This window comes from Athene cunicularia, assembly GCF_003259725.1.
Source record: "Athene cunicularia isolate RWA chromosome 19 unlocalized genomic scaffold, athCun1 chr19_part1, whole genome shotgun sequence".
Taxonomy (NCBI): Eukaryota; Metazoa; Chordata; class Aves; order Strigiformes; family Strigidae; genus Athene; species Athene cunicularia.
The window spans coordinates 9169461-9184824 of NW_020799124.1; the positions used below are offsets into that span (position 1 = coordinate 9169461).

Consider the following 15364-nt stretch of genomic DNA (forward strand, 5'->3'; position numbering starts at 1 on the left):
TTCTCCCTTTTCCTTATTAAACAATCAGCCAGGTGAAAGGGATTATTTGTGTCCCGGTCTCCTGCAGAGCAGGGAGTGTGCAGGGACCCTGCCCCACTTCCCACTGATGTTATCCCCGGTTTTCCCTTCGCTTCCCCCTCTGGGGCTGGATCCAGCTCATGGCTTTGCTTTTTGTAGCCAAGGGAGGAGCATCTCTTCTCTGTAAGTGCTGCTTCCCGTGGGAGGCCATGGCCGAGCAGGTTGGTGCAGCTGGAACTCTCCAAGGGGCCACGACCAGCCCCACCAAGGCAGGAACTGGTTCTCCAAAATCCTGCCAGAAGGCAACAAGAACATCCATGTCCTAGCAGTCATATTTAATAATAATTAGGGTGCCCAGAAATATGTATGGGCATCAAAATAAGGCTGTTTTCCAAGCAAGTGCTTGTAGGGGTGTTACGAAGGAAGTGATGCTCCCTGGACCGGGTCCTTTCCTGATGGCAGCCCCTGATGGCTGGTTCCCAGCCCAGCGTTGCAGCTACCCGGTGTCCTGTGGGCCAGAGAGCGGCTCAGGGCTGGCATCGGCACTGCCATCACCTTGCTACTCCCTGCCAGCTACAACAAGGCACCTCTTATTAACATGGCATCAATTAAAAGAAGAAATCTTGAGCTCCCTGCACCTGCAGGGCTGTGCACAGGGTGCTGCTCGGGAGCTTGCTCGTGAAATGGTCCCTTGTCCGTCTGTCCATCCATGCATGCACAAACTGCAGGGCTGGAGTAGGACAGACCATTTTCTTGCTGCAACTCTTTGTGATGATCAAGCTGGAGGTGCCTGGCAGAGCCCTGTCCCCAGTGTGGGGACGTCCGGGGGGCTGTGCTGAAGGGCAGTAGCACCCAGGCTGCAGGACTGTGTGTTCAGTTTCCTGCTTTATTTTCCAAGCTGGTGTGTAGTTTAGGGGGGTGTTTTTCCCCCAAGATCAACCTGGGGGAGAAAAGTTGTCCATCATCTTCATGAAGAAGTGTCAGCTGGGTGTAAGAGGATTTCGCGGGCTGGCTGTCAGCGTGGTGCAGGAGAAGCGCTGGTGAGAACCCAGCACTGCTTGCCTGCTCTCACCAGCCTGCGATGCAGGGGAAGCCAGCCTGGAAAGCTCATCAAGAACAATTTCTGAAATTCAGTCGTTATTTCCCGGGAATTGTCTCCACCCTGGTTAGCTTGTTGCATGCCCAATAACAGCGAGGCTTTGCAGGGCCGAGGGCATGTTCGCCAGCCCCCTGCCCTGTGCGTGCTCAGGCACCTGCAGAGATGCCAGCATGGGGGCACTTGTTATTTTGGGCCAAAATCCACCATTTCCCCAGTTTCATGGGTCAGCACAGCCCTGCTTTGTGTGAAAATCCCTCTTCTTGGACATGGGTGTGAACTGGGGCAGGAAGGTGAATTTGGGTTTTTGCTGTTGACTTTTACCCCTTGTTTTCAGCAGGGCCGAGCAGCCGCAGTTATCAGCTGCGCCACAAATTGAGTTACGCACAGGCAGCGTCATTCATATTCCCCGGCTCCTGCCCATCTTGCCTTGTTAGAAATTCTCCAGCCTCTTTTATCCGCTTGTGGCTTCGAGCACATGATTTATGATCTGGTTCGAGTGGCTCCTGAGCGTTGCTGGCTAATTTGCCACCCTTTATCCGCAAGATTAAAGCCAGGCAGCACGACGATGCCCTGCGGATGGAGGGGCAATAGCTGGGAGGGGCCGTGTTGGCTGCTGGGGGGTGATGCTGTACCGGGTGTGGGTGCCCCAGCGTGGGAGTGGGGTGATTTATGCAGGGTGAGCCCCTGCCTCAGTTTCCCCTGCAGCATCAGCATCACCATGGGTCATGGTGAGATCTGTGCACCGGAGTGCAGAGACCTGGCACAGTTGCAACACATGTGGCTGAGCCCCAGCTTTTCTCCCCCTTTTTTCCCCATTTTGCAATGAGGGATGGGAACCGTGGCAGTGGGAGCAGGACTGGGCAGTGTGCAGGGACCCTGCTTCTGAGAAGAGGCTCAGCCCCGGGAGCTGTGGGGTGGGATGTTTTGGTCACAGAGCCCCTCACTGTGAGCTGCCTCTCTCCCTTGGGGTGAGGGCAGAGCACCCTGTGGCTTTGGCCCGCTTCAGGGCCATCTTTGGGTGCCAGGCTCTCCTCTTGCCCAGGGTGTGGGGAGGGAGGCACAGGGATGGCCAGCACGGTGACCTCACGGGGGACGCACACATCAGCCCCTGCTCTCTGCTGCCCGCAGAGCCCCACGCGGTGCTGGCATCTCCCCGGGGGTGAGTCCTGAAGGCAGAGGTGACCTGGAACATGTGGCATTGGCCCCGGGGTTTGGTTATGGCTCAGCAGCATCCAAAATTATCGGCCTTTAGCAAAGGAGATGTGGGGGACATGGGGCTCAGGCTGGCCCTGGCCTCTCTCCGTGCCTCAGTTTCCCCTGTGTGTCCATGCTGGTGTTGGGCTGTGCTGGCGATGCTCAGCGCTGGTTCTCCGTGGGTAACAGCAATGCATATACCATTTTTTTTTCTATTTCCAGGTGAATATGGCCCTGGCAGGGAAGCCTTTAGACGTGACTCTCAGCACCTCCAGAGCTGACCAGTGGAATATGGTTTTTCCCCAGAAAGACGAAATCATCACCAGCTTAGTGTCTGCCTTAGACTCCATGGTAAGAGGCTGGTGGCGTCCCCGTCCCCCTCCCTCCTCTCGCCTCCCTTTAACGGGGCTGACTGGGAGCAGGGCTGAAGCAGGAGGGCTGTCAAGCTTGTCCTGCTCCGCTCTGCTGCCGGAAAGCTCAGGGAGCTGCCAGAGCTGGGAAATAAAAATCCTCTACCACCCTGACAGCCGTAAGGATCATAAAGTCAGCCCAAGTTAATCTCAGATATGTATTGTTTTCCCATTAATATTTATGTTGGTATCAACTGAATGTAGGGTGGTTGTTTTTTTTTTTCTTGATGTTTTACCAATGTTACCGTGAGCTTTTACACAACAGGAGAACAATGGCTTTTATCTCCGAGAACAAAGAAAATAACTTTCATATCTTTTGACGTAGAATTCCCAGTGGAAACCTTGCCTAAGTCAGCCATGCTTACATAAACAAGATAACTGTCTGGATTAAGTCTCGTGGACCAGAGCTAATCTTATTTTTAACTGTTAATGTGATCAAGAAGAGAAAGCGGGTGTGTAGTAACAAATATTTAATGCAATGCGACATGCTAAATAGCCCTCCCTTTTTAAAGCCAAGTTGCATTTATTGTATTTATCTTAGATGTGTCGTCTTCTCTATGCAGGTAGGGTTTTTCTTTCAGAAATACTAATTTTCTTCTTTTTAACCATCACCACCCCACTAAGGAGCAGGTTCTCTGGAGCTGACGCACTCCAGGCAGCTTTGATGATTTATATACATGCCATCCTGTACAGCAAATCATGTTATCGTAGTTCGGCTTCTTAACGAATGAACATTATTCCACAGTCCTCGTTACTTGCTGACACCAGGGCCAGGAGGACAGGCGGCTCCTGAAATTCAGCCTTTATCCCAGCACTTCACCAGGGCTGGGCTCTGCACCCACTGAAGCCTGGCTGCCTGCGTGCAAGATAAATAAACCACAGGGTCACATGCACATTGCTGAGTGGGCTTAGGGTCTGGATTTTGTCTGCCTCCAAACCTCGCATCCTCTAGATTTTATATTTATTTTTTGTTTTGGGCTTTTTGAGCAAACTACTTCATAGGCTGCTGGGATTTTGAAAGGAGGTTCTTAAAAATACCTATTTTTGGGGCTGTGATTCAATACCTCCTTGAGGAAGGTGAGCAGGAGGTAAAATGACCTAGTATACAGACTGGTTAAGCCCACGCAGATCAAACCCACTGGAGATGCAAGTGGGGAGCTGAAAGTAACCTGGGGGGAGTTGGTCTATGGGCAGCTGCTTTTCTCCTCCCTCCCCAGCTGCCAGCTTCCTCCGGCCCCTCCGCAGTGCCAGGGGCAGGCAACGTGTCTAACCAGGACTGTTGATTTTCCCATGTTTTACCCATTTAAATTGTGACCTGGGGACAGCGTCTTTATAGTGTTGGTGCTGTAGCTATGGGAATATGACTAAGGCTGCTAGCATTGCATAGCTATTATAATATTAAAAAAAATAATAAAAACACATATACATGTGTATTATGTAGAGCAGGAAGTGCACATTACATAAAATGGATTAATGGAGGAAGTCTTTTCCATCTCTTTAATGTTTTGCATAACTGTACAAGAAGAATCATTCAGCTAATCCAGATTTTGACCATATTAGTGTTCTGCAGCTAAAATAAGATTCCCGTGCTCCTTATTTCATTAGAGCTGGTGGAAAAGTACAAATTGTTGTTGGTTTTGCTTTTTTTACAGGCATGTTTTCTTTTAAAGAAATACTGTAAAACATTTAAGATAGGAAAAAGTGAAGTGAAATGATGGGTAAATAGTTCTTATTTTCCACCAAAGTATAGCTCAGCTGGATACCTTTCTGGAGCTATAAAGTCATCAAAGTGTTTAGGGGATGTCATAAATGCCATGAAATTCTGACCCAAGCCAGAATATTGCTTTTGATGGGGGAATCTTTTGATGGGAAGAAAAAAGTCCCACTGGAACATGGCAGGGGGTGCCAAGTAGGGATGGTCCTGCAGCTGCTCTGACCCGGTGCCTCCCCGCAGTGCTCAGCGCTCTCCAAGCTGAACGCGGAGGTGGCCTGCATCGCCGTGCACGAGGAGAGCGCCTTCGTGGTGGGCACCGAGAAGGGACGGGTCTTCCTCAGCGCCCGCAAGGAGCTGCAAGCTGACTTCCAGAAGTTTTGCAGTGAGTATCCCTGCCAGCATGGTCTTCCCCTGCGCCGCGCTTGGCTGTGCCGGCTGGGACCCGGAGGGGCTGGGATTTGGTGGGCGCAGCGGCGTGGTCTGTCCATGGGGCTGAGCAGGGTTTAAAGTGATGGAAAAAGTGGGTAGTAGCTGCAGCTGGGTGGAGCCAGAGCCTCTCCTCTCCCGTGGAGGGCACCATGAGCCCCGGCTCTCCCCTCCAAAAGCATCGCTGGGGTGGCATGGGGCTGGATGGCTGCTCTGCTCCCCCAGTGCTGTTGGCCTGCGGCAACACTGACGGTGTGCTGAGTGGTGCTTGAGGACTTAGCAGAAATAGTTTGTCTTCGTGACCCCCAGGAGCAGAGAGGCATTCTTGGGCTAAGGCTTTTTTTCCAAGTTTTGGAAAGACAGGGGTGGCTTTGGGAGCTGTGAGTGTTGGTGGTGGAGCTGCTTGGGTTTTTGTGAGGCTAACCGTGGTGAAAGGATGCCTTGAGCAGGCGCTGTGGTCCCCCCAGACTCAGATCAAGGTCACCAGGTATCGCAGGGACGTGTGTGACTGGCTGCAGCCCTGTGTATGGTGAGGCTGGCACCAGCCCTCTGTCCCAGCTCCGTGCCTCTCCCCGCAAACAGCCTGGGAGCTGAGGGGAAGGTGGGAGCCATTCTGCGAATGGGGACCTGCATTTCTCAGATGGCATCATCCCTGGAGCACCACCCACCACTTTTCCCACTCCGTGCAGGAGTTGGGATGGGATCTGGCTTCAGTGGTGCTGGTGAGACGTGGATCTACTCACACACACTGCCCATGGTGGGATGTCATTGGAGAGAAACGACCCGGCTGTGTGTGCTCGCGCGTGGTGTTGATGGAAACCATATTGGTGCTTAATCCGTTGGAGAGATTGCTCAGGAAGGGCTTGCTCTAGTGAAAACATGAGCGCTGTAAAGCTGCCAGGGTCGCTGTCTGCTCGGGTTATTTGCTGCACGTGTGCAGGGTGAGCCAGCACAGCTTTGCAGGAGCGGCTCCCTGCCAAGGCTCCGCTCTGCCCCTCCGTCCTGCCTGCTGCGGGCAGCTGCCTGCTGCCTCCACCACGCCACTCGCACCGGGAGAGCTGCTCTTAGTTATCCTCCGCTTTGGTTCATTGCATTTTGCAGGACGGGAGGCACTTTGGGGACGTTTCTTGTGTTCACAGGTGACTCTGCCTCCCCTTCCCACCACCCATGAGAGGCAGGGAAGTACCTGAGCAGTGAACGGCAGCCAGCTGGCCAACAGGAGGGAGCTCCCTCTTACATATTAAGTGCCAACTGTGTCTCCCTAGAGCTCACAGTATTGATGACCATCTGCAAATCTCCCTTTTAGAAATATATATATATGTACGTCCTGGCCGGTGACCTACTGCTGTGCTGGTGCAAGGAGCTCGACATTAGATCCTGATTCTCTTTTCCTTTGGTTTCATTTACACCTTTGTCAAAATGAAAGTCATGTCTGGTTGAAAGCACAAAATCTTGACGATGGGGTTTGGGCGAAGCAGCTGATGCTGGAGACAGGGTGAAATGTGATAACTCTGTCTTGAATTATAAATGGCCCAGGCTCAACTCTGCTCCATAAAGCTCTTACAACTGGCACGCAGTGGAAAGCATCCCTGAAAGTGCCTCTGATTTATGGTCTAGCTGCCCCCCTTAGAAAGGATCTGAAATAATCTAAAGCAGACATCGCTGGGAGATGTAAGAAGCCTCTTATCTCTCTGGGTGCGCAGACCTTGCTTAAACGTCCTCCTTTATCGGAACCTCTGGCTCAGCCTTTCCTGGTGCATGGGGGGACTTGACAGTGATCAGGATTAATGTCAACTGAGGAAAGTTAGCGCCCAGCCACGAGGGAGAGTCAGTCGTAGGAGGGCGTGAATGTAGATGCATTTCACCACCTTGGTAAGACACCCCAAAAAAGTTTTTCCCATGCTGTGGGAAGCACATGGAGCTTGCCAGGGGTTGCGTGGTGGTGGCTGGCTGTCCCCTCCCTTTCTTATGTCTAGTTCTGTGGGTACCCCAGGTGGCTCTCACCCCCATCCCAGTGATGTCCCAGCCACGGGCTGTTTTCACGGGAGGAATCCACAAGCTTCTCCTCGAGCGACCAGGCAGCATCCAGGTCCGATCACCGGCAGGATCCTCTCAAGGATGATGAAGGAATTAGTCCTTTGCCACCGAAAATCCCTTGCGAATTGCTTTGGATAGAAGAGCAATAATGCACTTGTAGTGTTTAATTTTTTGTGCGTTCAGAGATGCAAGGAAGTCATTGCCAAAGATATGCTTTATTTGAGGTTTAATGGGGGAAATTAGCAGGAAATAGCTGGTATTACTGAGCTACGTGACGCTGAAGGGTAAAAAAGCCTCCAAGAAAGGCGGATTTTCTTTTCCTGAGAGATTGAAGGCTAAGCAGATTGAAACCAGAGAAAAGAAATGCGCTGCCCAATTAATCACAACAGTTTCAGTGCAGTTGAGTGGTTAAAACCAGGGAAGGGGGGGCATGCACAGGGTGACTGACCCAGCTCCTGCCTGTGCTGCTAGCACCGCTGTCTGTACCAGCACCTTCCCCTGCACGCTGGGGGCTGCCGGGAGCTGTGGCCCCATCCGAGCTGGGGTCTGGGATGGAGGGGAGACCCGAGGCACCTGCCTACCCAGCTGGAGGACTTTGCTGATGCTGCGGGGGCAGCAAGGGGCCTGGCGCCCATTGGACCCCCATCTTGCCTGGAGTTTGGTGGGCAGGGATGCATTCAGCACCGGCTGAAGTTGGTGTCGGCTGGCTGACAGGGTCAGTCGCTTTGCAGCCACTTGAAAGTGTGTGTGGCATCGCCCATGAACTCTCTTTCACCACAGCATCTCCCGTTTTTCTCCTCTCTTCCCTGCAGGAGTCCAGCAGAGAAAAGAGCAGGACACAGAGGTGCAGAAGAAGGCAAAGGATTGCGGGCGAAGCATGCTCAGGGTCTCCCCGGACCAGGGATCAGACGTGTACCTCCTCAGGAAGATGGTAGAGGAAGTGTTTGATGTGCTTTATAGTAAGAACCTTCACGCTTCCATTTGGGGATTTGGATTGCCCCCGGGGCTCGCTGAGCCGCCCGGCGCCGCCGCCGGATGCAGCTTTCGGCCCCAGCCTGGCTCCCGGCGAGGGAGCAGGCGCCTGGCAGGGGCGGTGTGGCGGGACGTGCTCCTGCGTAGGGTTAGCGTTGTGTTGAGATGGGATCTGGCCACTGCTTCTTCACTTTCCAGTGCCCAAAACTGGGCAAAAAAATTCCTCGTGTTGAGGGGAGCTTTTTCTGTGCTCCCAGCCAGGGGAAGCCTCTGCCATGCCCTGAGTGTGATTTTCAAGTGTGCTTTTATCCTTGATGCCATGTCTACAGCACCTCCTTCACAAGTGCTGTGTCGGGGCTCTGCAGAGTCTCTCTCACCCCTTTCCCTGGCAAGTCTATTTAAAAGGAAAAAAGATGATTTTTCTAGCAGGCGGCCCTGCAGCCCCGGCTCCGAGAGACGAGCTGGTGCTGTTCCAGCACATGCATCATCCCCAGCAATAAAGCTTCTGCAATTAAAATGTAGATGACCATATGGTTGTTGATATGTAACCCAGTGGGTTGCAGAGCTCCCTCCGGGCCCAATCTGTGGAGGCTCAAGCGGCGGCAGCAGTGCCTGCTTCTTGCTTGGGAGGTCCCTGCTGGAGCCCCCGTGGATGCAGCTCCCTGTCACCATTTGGGAAGCTGCCGGGGGCCGTGGGGGTCTCCCTGAGCCCAGAGCACAGGCATTGGCGCTGTTTTTGTGCTGGGTTTGGGAATGGACACTCCCACACGATGGGAGGGGGATAATGGTGCTCCCACCAACTGCCTGGTGCTTGCATGCAGGATTTGCGTTCAGCACCAGCCTCACCAGCACCTGCCACAGGCTTCACAGACAGAAAGGGGAGATGGCATCCTTTCCCCCAGGGATGGACAGTCGCTGAGGTTTTCTGAAACCACTTAAAGGACTTGGAGGCGATATTCCCATTAACAGGGGTAATCAAATCCTCTCGCTGCCTTCAAAAGGCTGGGCACAAGTGGGAAGGAAGGAGCAATTCAGAAGAGCCAAGGGAACAAGGTGGGGAGAGCATTGCAGCACTCGGATCCCTGCTCTGAGCTGCAGGTCTCATTGTCCTGCTGCTGGGAGCGCGCCAGGCTTTGCAGGCCTCTTGGGAATATGGGAATTATTCATATGTGACACACCACAAATATATAATTCCATTAAAACAGCTTGATCAGGATGCATCTGCGTGGGGTGTACAAACCAAGCAGCCCATCCATCGGGATGAGTTTGCGATGCTCTTTACCTTGTCGAGGTGCACAGACATGGGTGGGGACAGACATGGCAGGAGGAGGTTGGGCATCCCTGGGCTGGTGGCTTTGACCCTGGCACTGGGTGTATTTCGGTATAATTCTGGCCTCGAGGGTAATTCTGCCTTCACTGCTGATTCAGTAGTTTTGGCTGTTTCCATCCCTGAGCTACAGTATGGTGAAACCCGCCAGGTGGGTGCTCCCCTCCTGGCATGCCCACTGGGAAGAGCCTCTCCCGATTGAGTGGGGAGAAGTACAGCAGGAGATAGTAGGTGCCCCAGGGTGATTCTGTTTTCATCACTGAGAGGACTGTCAGAAATTAACAGTTATCTTTCTTACATTTGGGTTTTTTTTTTTTATCCTTTCAGTCACCTACCATCAACAGGGAAGGGAAACAAAAAATCTGAGAAAATGCTCAGTCAAAAAGATCACATATTCCCTCCAGAGCCGGGTAATCTCTGCACCAACAGGATGACTGATTACCGCCGGCTTCTATTAAACAGGCATTAATGATGATTATTGTCTCTCTTTAGCTAAACTGTGAGCCTATCATGGCAGCACAAGGCTTGGTGAAGGTCACTTTGACAGTAACGCATTTCCCATAAAAATATGTTCTGGGAGTTATTGAGCGTTGGGTTGATAAGGATATGCCGTGGGCATCAGAAGCTTCTCCCCATCACAAAGAGAGATGATGGAGGGAGGTGGAAAGCCGCTAGAGCCAGCACATCGGAGCAGGGAAACCACCAGCTGGCTGAAAGTGTACTCCTGGTGTTATGGTTCAACGGTTCATTTTTGAAACTTCTGCTACTGGCTTAATTAAAACATTATCCATCCCACCTATAAGGAACCTTGATGGCTCATGCAAGTCGCACGTTGTTAGTTATCGTGCGTTCCTTCAAAGAACATGTTGAAGAAATCACTTTTAATAAGGACTTGCTGACAGCGCCACAAGATTTCCAGAGTTTCTGTAAGATCTTTTGGTGTGGAGTTTTTTTTTAAAGGAGAGAAAAAAGAAAATATTTTAAAGAAAATCAACAATATAAAATCCCACAGCTATTTAAAGGTCCCATAATCTCCTCTGCCTCCCCCTCAGCCTGGATACAAAGGTGCAGACACCTTGCCACGCAGCCAGATGTTCTGCATCTGGCCCCTGCTTTGCCAGACAGGTTGCATTCCTGCACGGCTGTTTCTTCTGCTTCGTGCTTTCGGCACCAGGTTTATTGGTCACAGTGACTTGGGTCGGTTTCCAAAGTAATTTTTCCGCAGAGAGCAGCTCAAAGGTTTTGGCCATTCCTTGAGCCCCTTCAGGAGGGGCTGGTTTTCCAACGGTGCCTTGCCTGGAGAGCACCGTAAGCATCCCCTATTTGGGCCTGTGGGCTCTTTAGCCAGTTTAGAAAACGTCTGTGTAGCTGTGATGCTTGCTGGTCATCTGCTGTTGCTGGGGAAGGGAAAGCAGTTTGCTCCCAGCTCCTTGGGGAGATTTTGGTGTCAGAGGTACAGTGGAGCCAGCCGCGCGTGCTGGGGCCACAGGCGAACTCTGTGCCCATCGTGAAGGGGAGTGGGTGAGATTTCTGGGCTGCTGGCAGCGATTGTGCAGTCAAATGAATCAATGCTTGTGCTGCCTGTGAATGGTGGGATGAAGGGAGACTGTTGAGGGTTTTTTCTTGTCTTTCAAAGTGCATTGAGGCTGCCTGACAGCAACAGCAATCAAAGTACTCTCCATTCTTCCAGGAGGTAAAATAAGAAAATCGACTGAAAATAAGGTTCCCAGAATATCTCAGTAAACATGAGATAAAAATCAGCGCGAGCCCTTCAGCCTCCTTTGTCAGCTCTCAGCTCCCTCCTGGCTTGCCAGCAGCCACATCTCTCGCTGGCACAGGTCTGGGAGCTCCTGGAGGGTGCGCTTTTGCCAAGTGACCCCCAACTGAGGATTTTACTGTGCAACCTGAAAGATGAGACATCTGCTTATTGGCTTTTGTGAGCTTTTTATTAATTAGCACTTAGAAAGAGCTTGCAGGCCCTTGTGTGCTAAGTGCAGAGGTAGGAAGTGGTTTTCTTCTCATAATGTTTCCATTGGGATTTCTTGCTCTTGCATTTACTCCTCCAGCCCGGCTCGGCCGTGATCGGGGGCGTGGGGTGTCCGTCAGCGTGTAACTCTGCCCCCTCCCCAGGTGAAGCCGTGGGGAAGAGCAGTGTGGTCCCTTTGCCGTACGAGAGGTTCCTGAAAGAGCCAGGCTCGCTGGCAGTGGCTGGCTTGCCGGAGGGGATCAGCTTTAAGAAACCCGTGGAGTATGATGTGAAGTCCCTGATGGCCATCTTAGAGCACAGCCACAGCATCCGCTTCAGGCTAAAAAGGTAATTTTGAGGATCACCAAGGGGCAGGAGGGCAGTGAGCCCGTGGGATGGTGGCTCCTGTAATGCTGGTGGATGGCAGAGGTTTTGCATGGAGCAGTCAGAAGGATCCCTCTCATGTCCTGGCTTCTCCCCAGACACAGAAGCCTGGGTCCAGCCTTGCCAAACCCAGCCTTGCATGGGGTTCATCAGTGTCAGGTGGCTGAAGACCATTTCAGACTTGTTCCTATAATAAGCGTGTGTAAACGTGTGCATTAACCGCATCGCTTTACGTGTCTCCACCAAAATTTCCGCTGCGGTAAGCTAAGTGCTTTTCTGTCTCCAGAGGGGTTTCCAGTGTAAATGCTGCAAGCTTTTTCCCAGGGTGAAACGGCGTTTTAACACCAGACAAGGAGGAAGGTGGGGGACTGCGGTGGGGTGAACTCCCCATTTTGGCCACGTTTTTGCAAGGGGCTCAGTGTTTTTTTGGGTGCATTTCCTCTGCGTTTGCCTGACTGGCAGCACCTCGGATCTGTTGAGAGAAATGCTGAGCGCTACCAAATACCTCTTCTGAAGGCTCGGCACTTCTGGAAAATCAGGCTGAGACAGCTAAAGTAGGACATGCAGAATTTGAGCCGTCTGTGAGCTCGCGGCCGCCTGTCTTGTGAAGCACGTGGGCTTCAGTCTGAAGCTCATCCCTGGGCTGACTGAGGTCCCCCTTGAATGTGCTGTGGGTCCTGGGAGCTGGGTCAGGCAACAGAGTCAAGTGGTTATGGTCACACAAATTGTTTTACTCCGTAACCGCACTGGTCTGTGGAGCTAGGCAGCTTTTTCCTAGCTAATAAAAACACTTTGAACTACTGTAAGACCAACCTGCTCCACTTAATGAAGACTAAAACAGTCCAGGTGCCTGAAGAGGCCTGAAGAGGTTGAGTGATGGCTGTAATTTCTGAAACATAGAGTCCGGCAGCCAGCAGTGCAGCGTGTCCCACCCTCCCAGGCACAGCTCTCCTTCCCCTTCCACATCCTTGCTTGTCCCTGCTTAGCAGTGCCAGGGGCCCAAAGAAACCTGTTTTTTTTCTCCTCTCCCTTCCTTCCTTCCCCTCAGGCCAGCAGATGAGCCCAGCCGAGAGCCGAACCCCAGTGTTGAATTGACTTGTACCTCCCTCGCCTCCAAGGGTGGCCGGGACTCTGGTGCCAACGGCCCCATGGCCAAACCCGCCGGCCAGGACACCCCCTCCGCTGTCACCGTCACCAACTTCTTATACGGCGTCTCCCTGCCGACCCAGATAGCCGTCGACCTAAAGCAAGAGGTGTCCTCCGGCCTGCCCGGGCCGAACGCGGCTGGCGAGGCGCTGCTGCCCAGGCCCGCGGGAGAGCTGAAGGTGCCTTCCTCACAGGAGTACAGCGACTGCTGTGGTAATAGCCTGGAGTTTGCTCTCAGACGAGGGCCTGGTGTGAAGCCCACGCCCCCGGTGCTGACAGGGGACAGGCCCGGGTGTTTTGGTGGTCCTCGGATGAAAATCAGTGCAGAGTTTGGCCCGTATGGAGACAAGCGGACCCCCTGCCATGTCGCGCTGCCCCAGCCCTTCCCTGGGTGCCTACAAGGTGCCGACGGGGCACACCTCCATTTGTGCCCTCAAACGGTGGGCGCTGCACCACGAGGATGGAGGGGTAGCCAGGGGGACGGTGGGGGCTCGGTCTGGCCAGGACCCCCCTGGGTTGTCACAGGCCAGGGTGCGTGGAGGAGAGCCGGCGGAGGACAGCACCCAGGGGCTTGGTCGGGTGCCTGGAGCATCGGTCAGGCTCTCATCAGCCCTTTCTCCTTGTCTCCCCTCTTGTCCAGGACAGAAATCGTCGGTCTCTGGAGGTCCCCTGATCCAGAACGTGCACTCGTCCAAGCGCATCCTCTTCTCCATTGTCCACGACAAGACAGGTCTGTGTCCTGCTCCAGCTTTGGGGGCGGCCAGCAGCCCCGATTTAGGGAAAGGTTTCCCCTTGGTCCCATCTCTCCCCGGCGGTCTCCCAGCCACCTCCATGCTCTGTGGGGACCCGACAGTGCTGGAGATGCTGCAGCAGGGGATTTTTTTCCCTTACTGCAATGTCTCATCCCTGCTTGGGTCCATCCCTGCCATCTCCACAATGCTTGATCCTCAAGCACTGCCAGCCAGCTGAGAAATCCCATCCCCACTTCGTGCACAGGGACCCGAGGCACGGTTTTGGGTGAGGCTGTTTGCCCGAGCTGCAAACGGCAAATACCCACCAAAAGCTTGGCATTATTTCAAAATAACTGAAACCCACTAACCCCAGCGTGATTCTGCAGCGGTGCCCGGGGGGATCAGCAATGGGGAGGAGTCTCTGCCATTTCCCCACCTCCACCCCACCCAAGGGAAATGCAACCTAAAAATGCTGATGTGTTTACATCAAAACCCTTGCCTGGAAGCATTAAAAAGAAGAAAAAAAATATGGGTGGGAAAGTTGGGAAAGAGAAAGAGATGAAAAAGCTCCTCTGTGAAATGAACGTGCCTCTCAAAGGTTCATTTCAGGTTGAGTTTGCTCTGTTCCGGAGGGTCTTTCATTTCAGGGTTGAGAAGTTTTATGGGGTCATTTCTTAGGAATCTGCGTTGCACATGCATGGCTGCAGAGGAGGTTGCTTGGGGCTGGGGCTGGGGCTGGGGAAGCCCAGACCTTATCTGCCAGCCTGGCAAAATCTGCTCAGGAAGAGGAAAATCATTATTTTTAAAGCAGCAAAGTCTTGTTCCTGCTTCGCAGTGCTTCGCGCGAGAAAAGTGCATCTGCTGTGTACAAGCCATATGGAAGTTCCTTATTTCTTATATTTTGTTTTGATAGATAAGTGGGACAGTTTTATAAAAGAAACTGAAGATATCAACACCCTTAGGGAGTGCGTGCAAATTCTGTTTAACAGCAGATATGGTGAGTAGGAGTTAATATCCCATTATGCATCTGCAGCGCTTGTGGTTTGCATATCATTATATAGCAATCATTTTTGTTCCCTAACACAGCAGCAGAAGCCATATGCTAGAGCTCCCTTCTCTTCCTAACACATTTAGCCCAGCAGCTCCCAGTCTCTGGGTGTCTGCTGAAGGTTATGTCAATATTTCCATTTGGAGCCCCCCGCACCGTCGAGGAATTTATAACTGAGCTGTAAAACAGCCCCGGTTTGAAGCGTGGCACACCAGGTCAGAGCGCCCAGGCACTGCTGGCGCTTGCAGGCGAGGGGGAGCAGTGGCATGCAGCCGTTGTAAATTAATGTGGCAGTGGAAGAAAGGAGATTGTCCTTATCACAGCTGCTTTTTTCTACCTGCATGGCTTATGAGCATCCTTGGCGCTTCCCTTGCTGTGGGCAGCACTTTTGGGTTAGCTCCTGGGTGTTTGGGCAGCGGTTAGCTCAGGAAATTTCTCAGGAATGGGTTGATGGGCTGGAGGTTGTCGCTTGTACCGTCCTCATCAGGCTGTGTAATTCATGAGTTATAGATGGGCTATAAATACATGCTGCGTAACTCGGGAATTATATATGGGCTATAGATGAGCTCTGTAACTTATAAACTGTGTATGTGCTATGAAACTCGTGAATTATATCTCAGCAAGCTACCGCGGTCACAGGGAGATTGCGGATGGCATGTGGGCCAGCTTGTCATTGGTTTGAGCAATGCTGGGCACGTTCGGGGGTTTTGGAGGACACCCTTAGCTGTGTTTGCTGCTGCATTGCCTCCCCATTGTCCCATCTCCCATAACAAGCTGCTTCCAGGGCTCACCTTCTGGAACAAGCAAAGGAGAAGAGGGAAGGAGGCGCTCGCTCTGCTTGAGTTCAAGTTTACACCTTCATTTTATCATCTGTAAAGGGAAAAGCACGTGT

General features: G+C 52.5%; 1 protein-coding gene across 5 annotated transcripts in view; it reads left to right on the forward strand.

The window, feature by feature from the left end:
• Positions 1-2533: 2533 nt before the first annotated feature.
• Positions 2534-15364, forward strand: part of GTF2IRD1 (GTF2I repeat domain containing 1) — a 44842-nt gene continuing 32011 nt past the window's right edge. For 4 of the 5 annotated variants that reach the window (XM_026861442.1, XM_026861444.1, XM_026861445.1 and 1 more), the window contains exons 1-7: positions 2534-2662; positions 4676-4817; positions 7711-7857; positions 11328-11511; positions 12596-12906; positions 13334-13423; positions 14338-14421. In XM_026861442.1, the coding sequence (XP_026717243.1) occupies positions 2540-2662; positions 4676-4817; positions 7711-7857; positions 11328-11511; positions 12596-12906; positions 13334-13423; positions 14338-14421 (1081 nt within the window). In that variant the 5' untranslated portion in view covers positions 2534-2539. The remainder of the gene's footprint in view (positions 2663-4675; positions 4818-7710; positions 7858-11327; positions 11512-12595; positions 12907-13333; positions 13424-14337; positions 14422-15364) is intronic. The other variant, XM_026861443.1, reaches the window with a different exon arrangement.